At 36.9% G+C, this 19614-nt stretch overlaps 1 protein-coding gene across 1 annotated transcript in view; it reads right to left on the bottom strand.

Moving 5' to 3' along the window:
* Positions 1-19614, bottom strand: part of slc25a11 (solute carrier family 25 member 11) — a 34507-nt gene that overhangs the window by 5629 nt on the left and 9264 nt on the right. The window contains exons 2-7 of the mRNA XM_039747213.1: positions 14287-14439; positions 13951-14157; positions 7836-7926; positions 7578-7668; positions 5172-5271; positions 2660-2711 (exon numbers count right to left, since the gene is read on the bottom strand). Coding sequence (XP_039603147.1) covers positions 2660-2711; positions 5172-5271; positions 7578-7668; positions 7836-7926; positions 13951-14157; positions 14287-14439 — 694 coding nt within the window. The remainder of the gene's footprint in view (positions 1-2659; positions 2712-5171; positions 5272-7577; positions 7669-7835; positions 7927-13950; positions 14158-14286; positions 14440-19614) is intronic.

Here is a 19614-nt window from a genome sequence, read left to right as displayed (position 1 = left end):
TGTACTGATTGGCTAGACAGAGGGACTGAGCTGGGAAAGATGAGCAGCAGGTTAGGATGAGAAAGGATAAAGATGGAAACGTACTCACAAGTGAGGAGAGTGTGTTGAGCAGATGGAAAGAGTACTTTGAGAGGCTGATGAATGAAGAGAGCGAGAGAGAGAAGAGGTTGGATGACGTGGAGATAGTGAATCAGAAAGTGTAATGGATTAGCAAGGAGGAACTAAGGACTGCTATGAATAGGATGAAAAATGGAAAGGCTGTTGGTCCAGATGATATACCTATGGAAGCATGGAGGTGTTTAGGAGAGATGGCAGTGGAGTTTTTAACCAGATTGTTTAACGGAATCTTAGATAGTGAGAGGATGCCTGAGAAGTGGAGAAGAAGTGTACTGGTGCCGATATTTAAGAATAAGGGGGATGTGCAGGACTGCAGTAACTACAGGGGAATAAAATTGATGAGCCACAGTATGAAGTTATGGGAAAGAGTAGTGGAAGCTAGGTTAAGAAGTGAGGTGATGATTAGTGAGCAGCAGTATGGTTTCATGCCAAGAAAGAGCACCACAGATGCAATGTTTGCTCTGAGGATGTTGATGGAGAAGTTTAGAGAAGGCCAGAAGGAATTGCATTGTGCCTTTGTGGACCTGGAGAAAGCATATGACAGGGTGCCTTGAGGGGAGCTGTGGTATTGTATGAGGAAGTCGGAAGTGGCAGAGAAGTACGTAACAGTTGTACAGTATATGTACGAGGGAAGTGTGACGGTGGTGAGGTCTGCGGTAGGAGTGACGGATGCATTCAAGGTGGAGGTGGGATTACATCAGGGATCAGTTCTGAGCCCTTTCTTATTTGCAATGGTGATGGACAGGTTGACAGACGAGATTAGACAGGAGTCCCAGTGGACTATGATGTTTGCTGATGACATTGTGATCTGTAGCGATAGTAGGGAGCAGGTTGAGGACACCCTGTAGAGGTGGAGATATGTTCTAGAGAGGAGAGGAATGAAGGTCAGTAGGAACAAGACAGAATACATGTGTGTAAATGAGGGGGAGATCAGTGGAATGGTGAGGATGTAGGGAGTAGAGTTGGCAAAGGTGAGTTTAAATACTTGGGATCAACAATACAGAGTAACGGGGATTGTGGAAGAGAGATGAAAAAGAAAGTGCAGGCACGGTGGAATGGGTGGAGAAGAGTGCCAGGAGCAATTTGTGACAGATGGGTATCAGCAAGAGTGAAAGGGAAGGTCTACAGTGCGGTAGTGAGACCAGCTATGTTATATGGGTTGGAGACAGTAGCACTGACAAGAAAGCAGGAGACAGAGCTGGAAGTAGCAGAGTTAAAGATGCTAAGATTTGCATTGGGTGTGACGAGGATGAACAGGATTAGAAATGAGTACATTAGAGGGTCAGCTCATGTTGGACGGTTGGGAGACAAAGTCAGTGAGGCGAGATTGCATTAGTTTGGACATGTGCAGAGGAGAGATGCTGGGTACATTGGGAGAAGGATGCTAAGGATGGAACTGCCAGGGAAGAGGAAAAGAAGAAGGCCTAAGTGAAGGTTTATGGATGTGGTGAGAGAGGACATGCAGGTGATGGGTGTAACAGAACAAGATAGATAGATAGATACTATCTATCTATCTTGTTCGATGCAGAAGACAGAAAGATATGGAAGAAGATGATCCGCTGTGGCGACCCCTAGCAGAAGCAGCCAAAAGAAGACGAAGAAGAAGAGCTGTTGTCTGTGGTTTCAACTTTATGAGGACTTATTTTTGAAATAAGTTTAAGTTCCAGGTTCAGTTTATTGGCATGTAAGTGGATCTATCATGTAGTATAATGAAATTCTTACTTCCAAATCACCTGTAAACAACAACAGTGATAAAATACCAACAAAGAAAATACATGAACACGCTTTCAAACACACACAATGACAAACAGTACATCCTACAAATTAATAATCCACGTATTTCCAAGATCAGACTCAAAACCTTTTCATCACCTCTGGTTTTTATATTCTATTACATAAATGGGCTAAAAGTGTTAAAAAAAAGAAAATGAAACCTCTCCTAACACTGCTGATCTTGACAACACTGCACTACACATTCTTTTGACATCATTATCTTTTGCATACAATGCACTGAACATTGTTTTCATAAACATTTTTTTATACAAAGCAAATTATTTTAAAGTTACTTTGTTATAAGCTCAGTCATTTATTTCCAAGCTTCCAAAGGATTAAAGGATCATTAATGCCTGAATTTTTCCAGTATACCCATAACTTGCCTATGGGTAGCAGGGTTACGATTACGGATATATTTACGTTTTGAATTCAGTAATATATGTTGAAGGTCACATAAATCTATAGCAATATACATTAACTCTGTAAACCAACAGTGCTACCTACTTCAGATAGCTTTGTCACTACATGGGATGCCACCACTGACTGTCAGTTAAGCAGATAGGACTGGTATACCTAATGAGGTGGCCACTGAGAGTATGTGCAAGTAAAAGATGCAAAATTAAATGCAGAATTCTTCAAGGGGGTGGCAAAAATGGCGAACACTACCAAAAGAAGCAGCCATAGGGTCCACTAGGACAAGGTCTAAAAGATAATGCTTTACAAGGCAGACATAATGTCTCTCATCCATGCACTTATTTCAAAGTCATACCAGTCCATTCCTGTATTCAGGCTTTCCATCAATGGTTCGCATGTTCTGAATTCTGAAAAATAAACAGATCATTTGACATAAGTGGACACATACACAGACATATTATAAATACGGTATATATAATTTATGTTGTGTTTGTATATATGTATACACAAATGTACAAAAATACTTTTTCATATTTCACAGTTAAGTGTAACGCTGATGAATGGACAGCATATATATGAGATATACATGAGACAGATGTGTATACACAAGTTTAAAACAATTTTAACTTGAATATTCGATATACAAGGTTAACTTGAATTTTTAATATACCAATTTTAAATGAAAAGAGGCTATCAGAATACTAATATCATCTGTTGACAGTGGCCTACAGCAGATGTACCAGAAAAACAACCCTTGCAAAATAATGTAAGAAAGAAAAACATCTGAAACATGGACTGCCAGTACAATTTTCTCCCAGCAGAAGGTGCACTCAACAACTGTATTGTTGACAGACTCAAACATTAGTGACACTACATGTCATGAATTGAGGTTGTTTAAAAGGGCACTTTCAATGCAGACAACTGAATCTTCATAAAAGATATTAAGTTGCCCACCTTTTTGTTAAATACAGGAACACGCACTACATTCTCTCCTCATACCTTTGTAAGTAGCAAAAACAGAACTAGTAACGGTAATATTTATATTACAAGAGGGCATTATTATTTGCTAAATAAAATCTGCAGACCCAATTTCATTTGTCTGGGAGAAAAAAAATGAAATGGACATAAATTAATTTCCTCATATGGATTTCAATTACCAAATATAAAGTCGTTACGATTCAAAAAGTAATTTGCATCAGCAGGTATTGAAAAAATATTTCATTACTAGTTATTAGTCACCTGCATTATGAATTGTAAAAATTCAGAAAAAGTAATGCTCAAAAACAATAGTATTTTGTGCAACATTAGGGACAAATGAGTAACTGTTAGTGGAGTGGAGTGGCCCATTGCTGATATACTAAAAAAAAAAACAAAAACACTCTTGAATAATTTTGTAATTCTCTGTGGCAAGGCAGGTTGAATGAAGGCAAAATTGGCAGATATAAAAAATGTTTTTTCACATATCCTTCTATATAAAAGCGGTCGGGATTGTCCTTCCATGCCGTGAGTGCTACCCAGGCGCGGAGTTTCACACACGCCCCGTCCATTTTGCACTGCACGATGGGATTTGTAGTTTCGTTTTTCCAGGTAACAGATGATTTTCTACTCCAGACTGTGCGATATCTTCTTCTTCTTTCTTATTATATAAAAGCGGTTGGGATTGTCCTTCCGTCCCACTTATTACAGACTTACTACTTGCAGCTTGCGGTACGAAGCGACATGATGTGAGCAGGGTTCTGGTGCTCTCATTGTTCCCTTGCTTTTGTGCGCGATGCGCTGGAAAAATGGACAAAATTATGTCTCTGGAAATAATTAATGTTGATGGAGTACAAATGCCTCACCGCGTAGTAAATATCAGGGGGGTTCAAAAGGGCGACCTCATTATAGAAAAAAAGTTTAAATTTCATCACAAAAATAACAGAAACTGTGAGTATTAAAGTAATCCCGCTCAAATGCAATATAACCAAATTAATGAGTTTGTATAAAATATCAAATTGATCTACATATTGAATTGCCTTAAGAAGTGGTCAACTTAAAAGTCGGTCGCCTTAAAAGGCGGGTCTGCCTAATTAATATATAAAAATTGTGAAATGTCATAGATTTACCTGTATATTAAGTATATTTTAAAATAACCCAAATCTATAACAAAATATTTAGAGTGGGCTGGCAAATTTCAGTGATCACTTAAATATCAATGTAAATATAAAGGATTTATCTGCTTTTCTATAACTACTGTTGAATTTGCATTGCTCCTCCTGGATCTTACATTAAACCAGAGAGTGGAAACATGGCATGGGTTTCTCAACCTAGATGGGGAAGTATGATCCTTCAGTAATTGGAACACACCTTTTTGCCCCCCTCCTTATTGACCACACACGGCTATGACCACAGTCTAAGTTCAAAGTACTGTCCCCATCTTCAGTGTAACCCTGAATAGGCCTGCTAGCCAAAACTCACCCAAAATATCCAGTACTTTCAGCATTTCTGGTCAGATTTCATCTACCCACAGCCATGTTACAGCAGAGGTTTTATTTAAAAAAAAAAAAATCACCACTGCGGCTGTTGCTGAGATTGATTACACTTCAGTCAATGGTTTTGTATTGCCTCATTCAAGAAGTGTACATCCTCCAGGTTTGATAATTCAATTTGGTTCCCCAGAGTACCCCTTCCACCACTATACAGTATCCTCATCTGTAATTACTTCTTCACCCTTGCTTAGTACAGCCTGGTCATGTCGTGATTTCACTTTCTGAATCATCATATAGTTGAACAGAATATCTTCAGGCTGTTCGAAAGTCATGCTTGATTTTCATTTGGGAGGTTGTGAAGGTTCGTTTAATGTAAAAACATAGCCTTAACATTCTTACCGTGTTTTCACAATGTCTACGGGCATTGAGGCTGCTGTGGTGACCAATCCACTGATCATGCTAGCGCAGAAGTGACATAAGATATCATCTCTAAAATATCCTAGAACAAAACAGAAAATCACTAGTAAAAAAGCTGTTTTCTTTAACAATTGCATAAACCACCATTTTTTAATAAACTCCTGTGCAATGCCAGAGATTCTTCAACTTGCTCTACGGAAGCAATATGGCAGCAAAGCCATCCATCCATCCTAATAACCTGCTTATCCGGGGAAAACTGGAGCAAGCCCTAAAAAGCATCAGGCACAATACAGGAACACCACTTGGACAGGGCACCAGCTAATTACACATGGCAGCAAATTTTCATCTTTAACTAGTCATGGTCCGAATTGTGTTTCTGTTGTAATCAATCAGGCTTACCCCTAGTTTTTAACTTTATCATTGAAAATCCCCAAATACTGTACCTAATATGATTTATTCAATTTTATAGGAATTTGGCCAATTTTCTGTGTTTTATGTTTGGGTGGTAAAGGCCTCTTGATCTTGCTTAAAGCTTATGCTCAGTTATTTATTGTGAATAAGCCACTGATGGCTAACAACCACACAAGTAGAAATGAGACTAAAGTAGATATTTACTTCTAGTATGAATTGTCATCATGTGTATCTGCTCATGAATGCCAATGTTTTAATAAATCCAAGAGTACATTATAGAGAAAAAGTAAATTAAAGCGGGAAAAAAAGCTTGGTGTATGTGAAAGACTATGGCAGAAATGTTTTCCTATCAAAGTCCATTCACTTGATTTGTGACTAATAATAACAGCAGAAAAAAAAAACAAGCAAATTAAACAAGGAGTTCAGTTAAAAGTAGGAATGAGTTACTGTTTATGAACTTGACTGGAATGAAAACCTGTACCTTCAGGGTCCACTGTCCTAAATAAAATTACAAGCAAAATATATTTTTTAAAAATGTGTTTTTCTGGTAAATAAAAAAACTACAATGTTCCACAAATACTGAGATCTCTAACTTTATTATGACTTGAATGAAAAAAACATCACTGGGGTGAAATTTAAGGGGTAGCAGGTAGAGCAATGGGCTGGTGTGCTTATGGCCAGTTGTGTAACATAGTGTGGTGTCGAGGCTGGCAGAAATATGACTGATCATTATTAAAGTGGAGGATTTAGTATGTTTTAAATGAATTACCCAGAAGTAATGTAACATATACCTCAATAAAATGAAACATTGTTCTTTTAACTGAAATAAACAGTATAATTCAGCTACTAATCACAAACCTGAAATTTTCCTGTTTTTATGAACCAAAAACCATTCTATTAACAGTAACTGTACAATCAAGCTATAATTTAATTTTCTTTTCACTAAACTTATCCTGAGGAGAGTCCGGCTAGAGGCAAGTTAAGCTCGGCTGACTAAGCTAATTTATCCTCAGCTACTTTTTTTTTTTTAACCGCCTACTGGGTATTCAGTGGTGCTCCCAGGCCCATTAAGGAATGCTAGCCATCCAGCCTCTCCTGGATATGCCAGTGGGCCATGCCTTTTTCAGCAATGCCCAAACCACTTGAACAGGCTGTCTCTCACTTTGAAAAGGCAGTGGTTATGCTCCAATTTTCTTTTGTATTCTGTGCTCATCATTTTGTGATGCAGAATAAGTCTACTGAAAACATTCTGGGTAACACATTGTTCACCTTTCCTGAATGGTCTAATGGTTTGCCAAAAACTTCTTCAAGGATGTACAGATGTCATTCTACATGACCTCCCATGGAGTGTGTTGTGTGTAATGCTGAATAATTTTGTTCATCCAATAAATTACGTAAGTTTAAAAAAAAGTAATATTTGTTCCCCCAGGTGAGCTTTACCAAATATTACATTTTGGGCTGAAGATCTGAAAACAATCAGTGTCACAAAGTTGTAGTAATAGAAGAAATCAGGAAAGTTGTTAATACTTTTTATGGATCTCTCTCTCCAGGGAAAACAATTCTAAGGATAATCAGGTGCACAAGTCTTATTCCCACTACACCCAGATGACAATCTTTGGAGGAACAAAACCATAATAGATAAACTCTTCTAACACTATAAATTTTAAATGAAAAAGCAGAAGATGCAAGCATGAAACAAAGACATCAGTAATCAGCGCAGAAGAAATACTTGCCATCATCTACCCAAGTTAATACAACAGAATTTCACAACTTACAAAGAAAAAACTATGACTGGTCCACTTTTCCCCATTTTAGATCTGGAAAGCTAGAAATGATTTATGATAAAACGATAAGTAAGTTGATCCTCAATGCTATCCTAAATTCAGTGTGATGAAAGTATTCTGTCTCATTAAAAAGGAAGAAACACCAGTTGATCGACTTACTATTCAAACAGAACAAAACAAAATGTGCACTTACTAGTGTCAAGTAGAAACTGCTTAGATTGGGAGTAGGAAGCAAGCTGTGCTGCATTAACCACTACTGCTCGTGCCATAGTAGGAATGCAGCCCTGTAAATGAAAGTGCACAAGATCAGGTCCACATCTTTGACAATGTGCATCAGGGTGTAGCTAGGACACACGGCACAAGTTTCAAAGATAATTCCAAAGTCAGCATAATCATGCAGATTTTAAATACAAGCTCTCTTTTGAAACAACTTTATTGATGATGCTCTTACCCTCCATAATGTCGTGATGCCCTCCTCTCTAGTTATTCTGAAAAGAGCGTTAAAGACATTTGAATAACCTCTCCTCTGTTCTAGTGGAAGTCTGAAAAAGGAAACAGTTCAGGACTGTAAATATGTGTGGATTAAAACAGCAGGAGCTTTGTTTCCAAAGATACACAACTATAAGAATGGTGAATGCAACCTTCTGCTTAGAGTAAACGTTCAAACCATAAACTTTAAGACTACTCACACAGAAAAGGTGGCAAGTTATTTCCTTTAGAAAAATGTGTGTACTGATCTGGCAGATCTGGCAAATTTTCATTAAGTGACTGGTTTAGAATTAGCTGAGAAAAAATAACCATGGTATCAATATGCCATTATCTTACTGAGCAAAACTAATCTGGCGCAGTATCTTGTCATCTTTTGAGAAAAACTTTCATCTAAAAGTTGTTAATAAGTAATCACAGTCTATTCAAGTTTTTTTTATTATGAAAATTGCTACCACTCCTCATGATGACCGGATTCATAAGCTGCACCTATGAAACAAAAACCTTTGCCGCCCTACAAAGCAGTTTCTCTTCTCTCACTCCTGATCTCCATTTGGTATGTGCCCCCTTCCCTGTTCTATAGCACCTGATTATTAAAAAGAGGGCAAGTATTTCAATATTTAAATATGATCAGTAAATGTAAGGTTTGTTAAAATAGCATTTTAATAAAAGTGTAAAACATTTAAAAGGTTTTTATCATGAACGTTTGTGAACAAAACTCACTCTATCTTATATATAAATGTCTATGCATGTAAGTGTGTGTGTCTGTCCGGCCCGGAAGTGAGAGGTGCAGTCGGGGTAAGGGCTCCACCTCCGAGGAAACACAAAACTTGCTTAGCCGCTAATAACACAAGCAAGGCCAGCACGTCAGCGACATGAGATTTCACAAGAAAGACAAAGTCGCTTAGCCGCTAACATCAGCAAACTGGTATCCCTTTAACTTTTCCTCCCGTCGCTACACAAGCGAAGCAAGCACGTCGGCAAAACAAATCCTCCCAGGAGAGAGATGTCCAGAGTAGTTCCTTTCAATTACCTGACATCTCTACATTTCAGTTTTTTTTCTTGACGATTTCAATAGTTTCTAGGACCCCTGGCTTTTTACAGCACTGGCTTAAACAGCTATTAGTTTATAATAGGCATGGGTAATATGGCAAAAAAATGAAACTTTTTTTCTTCAATTTATTGACAGTTTCTGATTTATTTGAATATTTCAATATATTCTTGACGGAAAAAAAAAAAACACACACACACACAAAATGAGAAGGTTGTCCACATAGAATAGAAATACAAAAATATGAATATACAGATACTGTACATACGTATATAGAGTATATACACACACATATACAGAACATACAGTATTTATATATACACACACATGCATACTTTACTGTCAGTGAAGAAAGGTGTTTTGACATTTGCAGCCCTCATTGTTGTTCTCTGTAGCCTTCACATTTCTTTACACATCACTTGCAGGCAACCTTCCTAAAATCTGCAGTTTTTCATACAACTTTTTCTATTTTATACTCCTCACTACTTTTATATAAGTCTACTATACCCACCACCAATTATACAATCAAGTTTAGCTTGCCAAGACCATCAGCCAGCGTCCTCCATTGCTACAGCTACAGCTCTCAGGAGGTACTTGCCCGTAAAGCAGTGGTTTTCAATGTCTTTAAGTTGGGGCCATCTTTACTGAGCTTTATGGATTTTTCTAAAATTACTTTGAAGAGCAAGATGGGTATGGGGTAGTTTGGAGTTGTGTGTGTTTACATTTATTATCATTAAAGCAATCAGTTGAGGGTTTCAAGCTTCTGGATTTATTTACAGTGGAGAAAGCTACACACTGGCGCCATGAGTTGCCTGCTTTTTGTGGACTGGCAGTTGGAAAATTACTTCTCTAAAATACATGCCATGCCTGATTTTCATGGACCACCAAAAACTCTCTATGGACTGATTGCTGGTCTGAGAACAAGGAGTTGGGAAAAACTGCTGTACAGGGTGATCCATATCTAATTATGCAGATCCAAATTGTCTGGATGACTTTGATTTATGTGGGGACAACTCCAGTTCGGCGCAAAAACGATTCTTCATGTCGTCAGTTCGCACACTTCTCGATGGTCCGGGATTTTTTGAGTGATTTTCTATGTAATAAACTTAATAAGTTATAGCGTAATGAAAATTGCATAATTAGATCTGGACCACCTTATAGAGAAGTCACTACCACCAAGTGCCCTCTGATAACTCAGGCAGCAGGCAGCCAGCTCATTCTTCTCTCCCACTGTAGCCTAGCCACTGTTGAAAGGCAGGAAGGCACAATGGACACTTCTGCTGTATTCTTTCCCCATCCCTAGTTAAGGCATGGTCTATTCCTAAAGTCAACACACTATCTAACTGGACATATAGCAGGGAGCATGCCTTTGTGGTGCATGCTGAAGCAGGGGCTCCGTCTCTGTTCTGTGCTTCCCCACATTGGTTCCACTGTGCTGAGTATTTCTATTTCAAGTGCAGAAGTAAATTGGATATGCTGCCACTTTAAACTGCTATCACCTATCTGTAAACTGTGATTTTTGTATTAGTTTGTTCAACATCAGATCTTTAGTATTCAAACCAATTCCAGACAACCAACATAACGTTATTTTCTTTGGATTGAGCTCACACAAGAAGCGCCACTTGTCATTAATAAAATTTAACTGTACACACGCATATAAATATTATATACATATATACATATAATATATATTATACATACAGTACATATTAATCCACAAAGGGAGAAAATGAATCACGTATTATAAATAGATTTTTATTCCTGACTTTATGACTAACAACATCCCCGCTTTTTCTATATACTGCCTTTGATGACTAATCATTTTCCTCCGATTACAACACCTGGTAAGTTGTCAAAAGTTCAGGAAGATACGCAATTCACTTTCTCCCTTTTTGGATTACTAGCTACAAACACACATTATATGTACAGTGACCACCACTATTATTGGCACCCCTTGTAAAAATCAGTAAGAAGAGTTAGGAAAAAAAAAAAATCACTGCTGAAGAACCGTCATCCTCATCTTGCACTGAAAAAATGAGAAACATCTGACTTTTAATGAAACAAGATCACTCAAAGAAAAACAAAACCCTTATCAAGAAGTAAATACTTTTAAGAAAAACACATGTGCCACGATTGTTGGCACCCCTGCATTTAAAACTTTGTACAACCTCGCTTTGCCAATTTAACAGCACAAAGTCTTCTCTTGTAACCTTTTATAAGGTGGGAGAATACAGAGCATGGCATATGAGACCATTCTTCTTTACATAATCTCTCCAGATCATCCAAGGTCCAAGGCCATCTCCTGTAAACTCATCTCTTCAGCTCACTCCACGGGTTTTCAATAAAGTTCAGGTCAGGGGGACTGAGATGGCCGTGGCAGAACTTTGATCTGGTGGTCACTTAACCAAGGTTGATTTGGACATATGCTTCAGATCATTATTTTGCTGGAAGATCCAATGACGACCCAGTTTTAGTTTCCTGGTGGAGGCAGCCAGGCTTTGATTTAAAATCTCCTGATACTTCATTGAATCCATAATGCCATGTACCCTAACTATGTTTCCAGGGCCTTGGGAGAAAACACAGCCCCACAACATCACAGCACCTCCGCCATATCTCACAGATGGGACAAGATTCTTGTCATTATAGCCATCCTTCTTTTTACACCAAACCCACTTTGCATGTTTATTGCCAAAAAGCTCAATTTTTGTTTCATCAGACCATAGATGGTTCCAGTCAAAGTTGCAGTAACATTTTTACAAACTCCAGGCGCTTATGTTTGTGAATAACTGACATAAAAGGCTTCCTTCTGCCATACCTTTCAAATAATCTGTTGGCATGGAGATGCTGTCTGATGGTGGCTCTGGAGACTTGATAACCCAAGGGTTTTACTTTTTCTTGCAATTCCCAAACAGTGGAGATATTATTGCCTCACTTACCATCCTTCTCACTGTACGTGTGGGGTAAAATAAATTTGGGTCCTCTTCAATGCAAGTTTGTCACAATTCCAGTTGATGAAAACTTTTTGATTATTACCCTAGCTGTAGAAATGGGCATTTTCAGGCAAGTAGCTTTTTTTTTTATTTATTTTTTTATAACCATTCACCCAGTTATGAAGGGCAACACACTTTGGATTGAGTGTTCTTTTCTTTGCCATGATGATGGTTGGCTAAGGAAATTTGGTTCTGTGTCTCCTCATATGTGCATTCCAGTTAATCAGGAAGTCATTGATTTCAGCTGGTAAGTTCCTGTACACTCCAATCAACTTACAATGTCCAATTTAAATGTGAAATATGCTTCAGTTACATTGTGTCACATTAATTTATTCCAAGTGTGCAAACAATTAAAGCACGTGTTTTTGTTAAAAATATTTATTTCTTGATGAGGGCTTTGTTTTTCTTTGAATGAACTTGTTTCAGTTAAAATTAAGAGGTTTCTCCATATTTTCAGAGCAAGATGACAATGACGGTTCTTCAGCAAACAGTGATTTTTTTCTAACCCTTCTTACTAATAAATACATAAATACACACACACACGTGTATATTTGTAGTATACATCTCACACTCACAACAATCAATTAATTAATACTGCAAATTAAACACTGCTTAAATGTAGATATACATGCAGTTAATTCATTTGTAATCATTAATTGCACTACAACTTATTTTGCTGTTAAAATATAAATTTACTATATATAGGCAATTGTTTTATTTTTTTCTTATGTGTACCAACTAGACATTTTTAAGTCTTTAGGTGTAATTATAAATATGGATTACCATTTCAATAATTTTTTTACTTTTCCTTACTAAACTTTCTATATAGCACACAACAAATAATCAACACAGTAAAACTCTTTAAACAAGTCGCAAATATATGAAATGTTTGTAAGATGTTTATCAAGAAGACAAGCTTATCAAGTTTACAAGTAAAAGACACATTATGCTATTAAGGTAACATGCCTGTGTTTTTATTTTTTATTTTGTTTAACTTAAGCAGCAATTTCAAATTCTTCTTCATTGCTTGTTTTTCCAATTAAAAATGTAAACTGTTGTGCTTAATACAAGTTTCCTGCCTAAACTAAGACAAACATTAAACGTCAAAATGAAAAGGTCTGAAATCATTCAAGCAGTTTTCCTTGCCGTTTACCTAATTCCATAGGACAGCTTCTCTGATCTGTTTTCTCAGTTACTCTACTCTCTTTAACCATCAAGGCTAATATTCAGATATCTCTGGCTCTCTGGTAAAAGAAGCCTTTACTTGTTGTTCTTTATTTATTCTACTGGAGGTTCACTGCCAAATAAAAAAAAAAGCACACTGGCTCAACTACCATAATATCTTAGACCAGCTGGACCCCTAACGATTGTTTTTTGTGATTGGCTAATTTACCAATCACCAGTCAAGACTTTGGCAGTGAAACTTGGCCAGTTTTGATCGGTGGCTGAGAAATCACAGCATCCCTAGAGAAAACAGTCACACAGTAACAGATCTGGTGTATACGGTGGTAGCAGAAGCACTGGTATGTGTTTGGATGCCAGAGGCATTATAGCAGATAACATATATTCAATGGTGCATTGTTATGGTAGAATATCCATTTTGACAATTTTAGATGAAATAAGGATTTGGGCAAATCAAGAACAACAGCCCCAGATAAAAATTTACAGTATATTCACAAATTTTCTTTTTATATGCTTCTGTTGCACGTTTGTAATGTTTCACACAAAAGTCTACAAATATACTGTTAAGTTATTTCATTATGATTCAGAAGAAAAATAATGAATCAAGTTGCAACAAGTGTAACAAGCCTTGTGTCCAAGTGCAATCAAATGACAAGCTGCTAGGCAGTTAGCAAGCAGTAATGCCATGGGATATTTATCAGAAGAAAATGCTAACAGACCTGGTATACATTGTATAGTGAGATTTGTGCATTATTAAATACCTAATAAAAATTGTATTGTTATAATAAATAAAATTAGGTGACTGACAGTGTCTATGCCATTCCAATACAAATGAGACATAAGGTTACCTTCCTCACCTGCCATCAGATGTCATACGAATTAGCGCTACTTCTGCAGGTGTTCCAACAAATGCACCTGTGGCTCCAGCAGTCATGCCAATCAATGCTTTCATGATAAATGAAGGTGGCTTCCCATCAGCACTAGTCATCTTCTCAAAAAGAATGGTGTAAATTCCAAGTCTAGTGGTAGTATAGGTGGCTTGGCGCAGGAGACCAGCAGACAGCCTGATAACATTATAAAAACCAAAAAATAATTATGCAGCTAGCACCCATCCCGTCCTGACCATCTTGAACTTAGCCAATTAACATGTGTCCATTCCCAAAAGCATTATCAACAGAGAGTTCATTCCATACCCAGTGTAGATGCCACGGATGCCTTCCTTTCTCAGAATGCTTGCCACTGCATGGAAGCTGGTCTTATATTCACGGGTCTTTACACCTTCCCCACTCAGCTGCATGCGGTTCTTCACTAGATCTAGTGGCTGTACAAATACTGTGGCTGCCATCCTGCATATCACAAATGAGAAACAAAACATATACATGTCTGCAATGAGGCTAAAGAAATTTCCAACTGGCATATATTGTAGACACATACAGCAAAAGGAATGATCTTCATCAGCAGATTAAACAGTGATAAAAAGTCACCTTTAATCTCCCATATTAGTGAGCAGAAGAAAAAGCTTAAAAACTTGGTCATTGCTCCCATTCCATTTTTTACTACTAACAAAATATGACAATTACTTATATAGTAATCCCTCGCTATATCGCGCTTCGACTTTCGCGGCTTCACTCTATCGCGGATTTTATATGTAAGCATATCTAAATATATAATGCAGATTTTTTTGCTGCTTCGCGGGTTCTGCGGACAATGGGTCTTTTTACTTCCTGTACATGCTTCCTCAGTTGGTTTGCCCAGTTGATTTCATACAAGGGACGCTATTGGCGGATGGCTGAGAAGATAACCAATCAGAGCACGCAAGTTCCTGTGTACTGAATGGCTCAGCGACGGAGCGCCGAATTCGATTCCGCTGCGTTAACCAGGAAGTCTCGTCTCGCTCATTCAGCATCGTGTTTCGCTGTGTAAAGAGTTAACTTTTGTGCTCTTTTGTGTTTATCTTTGTGCATAGTCAAGCCCTTCATTACGGCTCCAAAACGATCTGCTCCTGTTACTGCTTCAGGGGCCATGCCCAAGCGCCAACGGAAGATGTTAATGATTGCCGAAAAGGTAAACGTTTTGGATATGTTGAAGGAAGGGAAAAGCTACACCGCTGAAGGACGCCATTACAGCATCAATGAGGCTACGATTCTTTTTATTTAAAAAGTAGGAAAGGAATATAAGATCTACGGCAGCAGTGTCTTTTTAACCAGGGTGCAAAACGACTTGTAAGTGGATGTAATAAGGCATGGAATCTGCTTTAGGGATTTGGATTGAAGAAGAACAACGGTGGTGCTACACAGTCACCTGAACAGGCTTCTTTAGAAGAGCTGTAACGCTCTCCTTTGTTGTGCAGTAAAACTAAACTCATCATTATCTGAAAAGTCATTGTGTCATGGTTGGTGAGTAACCATAATTAATTTTCTACTTACAGTACTTAGTACATGTACGTATGTTTAATGTCACTGTACACACATTTACTGTATACAATTTTTCTTGCATTGTACGTATTTATTGCTGGTGGCCTGTCTATCGTAATGTTTGTAACATATGATATCGAGACACTCGATATCTTTAAAATAATTTTGGTTTTACTGTATATAAACAGTGTGTTTACATACATAATTTCAATGAATCTTACCTAATATCTAAGAGAATACAAAGGGATTATGCTGTATAACTGTGCGGGGAATATTTATAAACTGTGTGGGAGAGTTTATAAGGGCTTAAAATATATAAAAATAACCATACAAACATATGGTTTCTACTTCGCGGATTTTCACCTATCGTGGGGGGGTCTGGAATGCAACCCCCGTGACTGAGGAGGGATTACTGTATCACCGTGGCCATCCTTGTTTAACACTGCTTGTATTGAGAAAGATATAGCTGAACAAACCCAGCTGCCTAGAAACCCACTGTGACCTGTAACAAAGTAATCAAAAGGAAACAGCACCAAATGCCTGTGGAGTTTAAAGGAACATTCCACCTAAAAATGATCACTTTCTTTTTATCTCTAACCCTACGTTGCTTGTAGTAATGAGCAAGAAATATTTTAACCCCAGGTTCTTGAGGATGAGATAAAGTTCCTAACACAATAAGCTTCAAAGAGGAAACAATATCATAATATCCATGAAAAAAACTATGTACTTGGGTCACCTAATCCACATGTTAGATATCTAGTCGTGTGTTCACCACATGCCAAACAACTGTATTTTTGCTAAAATATTGAAAACCCTCTCATGAGTGGCTGAGGAGGGAGCTCAAACTGGAATCAGCTTTGGAACTGAACACCTGCCTATCCACTTTTAAAAATAAAAAAAATATAAAAATATTTTTTAGTCATTACTATAAACACAGTCGGTATGAATGACAGGACCATTTTTTTTTTTTTGTGGATTAGATAACAGGCTGCAGTGGGTATTTTTGAATTAACCACATTGAGCCCCAACATTAATGCAATGAATGAATAAGGATATCTGATGACAAAATTTCACCCCATTATTAAATTAAGCCTAATTTTCAAATTCAATACCCAAGAGCATATTTTAGTTTCCAAATAGAAAATCTAACGCAACTTGTCTGCTACAGACCTTAATTGTGACAAATTTCTATCAGTGCAAAGTACTATTTAAACATCATGAAAGTGATTATAAATGTAAAATAAGGGAAACACTTCCATTAAAAAAAAATAAATAAAAACAGTAATAAAATAACATTTTAGACTGCTGCACCCCAAAATTTCAATCATATCATACATACTGTGCATCTAGGTCATTAAGACGGGTGCCAAAAGGTTCACAAGCACACTATTTAAAGACTCTTAGGTTTTTGACTTTCTTTTTCTCACTATAGATACCAATGGAAAAAAATCTCTTTCCAAATATTTGTCATGCAAAAAAGTTTAAGCTGAAATTTGTCCCATATGAATGAAATATTGTCCTCAATTGGGCACATTTAAAGAAATATATTGAATCTGCTATATTTTACAAATACAATAAAATCAAACAACAAATAAAATGTAACTTTTGATATCTCTTGCACTTGTTTAACTGTCATTACTTGAATACAATTAAGCAATAATTTAAGTGAATTAAAGCATTACAGAGAGAGTATAATACTTTGTTTTTAAATTAGTATAAACAATGGCTGCATTCATTAAGTCAAATGTTCTCTGCATGTACATTATAATGTATTTAAGTTAATACATTGAGGAATGGGGTTTAAAGTTGGAGATTTTTTGCTTAATTCCGGATTGCAAATTCATTCATTATAAATGTGGTAAAACTATAATAGAGAAAAGAGGGGAGTGCTGATACTGAACTACCGGTACATAACAGCAGGTAGTAAGATCTTTAAACCATAAATAAAAAAAATATAAAACTGACATAAGAGGCTATAACCTCCAAGAGTGACATATACAGTACCTAACACTTAAAATAACATTAATACCAGCCAGTCTGCTAATTGTTACATTTTAGGCATTTAACCCAAGTGTATGTGTAATCCGTTTAAACTTGTGTGACAGGATTGTAGCTTTATACAATGCCTCAGTCTGTAACTGAAATACTAACAACAGAGTTTTTTCTCAGCAGTGTTTTCTTACTAACCTAGGGAACTGATTAACAGATGGAATACTTCACCATGGACAAGGTCACCAGGTTAAAGTCCATTACTTTTCATAATTACTATTAATAAAAATGAAGCTGATAATTTGCCAAAGCTCAAATTATACAAGAAAAAGAAAATATTAAAAAACACCAAGGAGTCAGCAAATACAAGAAAACCCTGGACAGCCCTTATAAGTGTGCAAATAATTAGAAAAAGCAGTTTAATGTGTAGATATGTGTCTCATACAAGGAAAAGGGACAGAAATAATCAATTAAAAAATGGGCAACTCTGTCTTACAAGAAACATGAGAAGCAACCTATGAAAAAAACATTTATAGGTTTTGGTTTCATCCCAACATTCTTATCTTCCGGATAATTTACAGACTCTATTGAAAAAGACAAAATGCAAAGCTGCGTCATAATATAAATCAAGTGAGGCTGTACTCACACTCTACAATGCACTAGTGAGGGCACATTAGCAGTACTGTGGAGAGCTCAAGTTACAACAGTAAAAGGTCATGGAAGCTTTAGAAGCTGAGCAGACATGAGCAACCAAGTGCATTCCTCACGTAAAGTGTATGTCAGACTCTCACAGGCTAAGAAAATTAATCAAATTAATTACTTGAACAAAGATCTCTACAAGGGAACCCAATCCAAATTCACAAAATACTCAAATGCATACATTAAAGATGATTCAGCTGAATTGTTTCAGTGACATTCTGAATAATGTACTTGAGCACACAAGTGAAAAATTAAAAGGAAGTGAATTCAAAAGGGAATTCAGGAAGCATTTTTTTTAAATGGTCAAGAGAATCTGGAGCAAAGTCATATGGTAGAAGCGGAAACCTTGAGAACTTTTAAAAAGTATCTGTATGATAAAATGGGACAACTTCGTTTTCATTTTTGGGGTGAGATTGACGTAGGCAATGTGACAGGATGATAGCACACCACCCCATCCTCAGTAAAAGGGACAACTCTGCAATTCATCTTTTATCATAAATGAATAGGACTGATCACATTTTTAATCTGGCTTTCCTCCCTGGCCAAAACACACAAACAGTCTTAATTTGTGGTATATTATTATTATCATTTTATAACTGAAAGACAACAGTCATAATGCTTTTAAACTTAACCCCATTCTTTGACATAACGGACCACTGCATTTCACTACATAGGTCTGATCATTTAGATAGACTCTTAATGTTCTTAGTTGGATTACTTGCTACTTATCAAACTGCTTTCAATATGCTGAGATTCCAAAAGTACAACAATACTTTGGTTAAAGGATCCTCCAAGAATTAAACCCCTTTACAACAAAATCTGCACAAGATGCACTATGGTGTATGAGTAAACTCAAGTATGAATCTACTAGAGTGCTGTGGTTGTGCAACTTTCTTACACATAACAGTTGTTGTCTGTCATTAAAAGTTGTCTAAATTGTGGAATGCAAAATTATTATACGAGTACTAACTTATTTTGCACATGCTGTAGCTACAATATTTTTTCTTATAAAATAAATATAACTTACCCAAAAGCACACAGCAATACCTTTATAAATCTAATTGCAAATTATAATTATGGATACTCGAGAAAAGAAATGTTATGTAGAAAAATTATTGGGGTTATCATCTGGTCATGAAGGGAGCTGGTGCAGAGCGGAAAAGGGATCATGGACAGACAGCACTTCCAGTGCTGCTCCGCCACTAATATCCAATATTTCATGCACATGGCTACTGTCAGTCTTTTTTTTTTTTTGGATGTTATTGATTTTAATAACAGATAGCATTGCATACAAATAAGTCTAGCAGAGTTCAGAAAAATGAAGCAGATGGTGTCACCTCTGAAATCCAAATGAGATGTAATGTGCAGCGGGTGGCGCAAAATGTCTAGGCAATGAACGAGGCAGATGAGGAGGAGGGG

The sequence above is a fragment of the Polypterus senegalus genome, chromosome 3, assembly GCF_016835505.1.
Source record: "Polypterus senegalus isolate Bchr_013 chromosome 3, ASM1683550v1, whole genome shotgun sequence".
Lineage (NCBI taxonomy): Eukaryota > Metazoa > Chordata > Cladistia > Polypteriformes > Polypteridae > Polypterus > Polypterus senegalus.
This window is presented reverse-complemented; position numbering and strand designations above follow the sequence as displayed.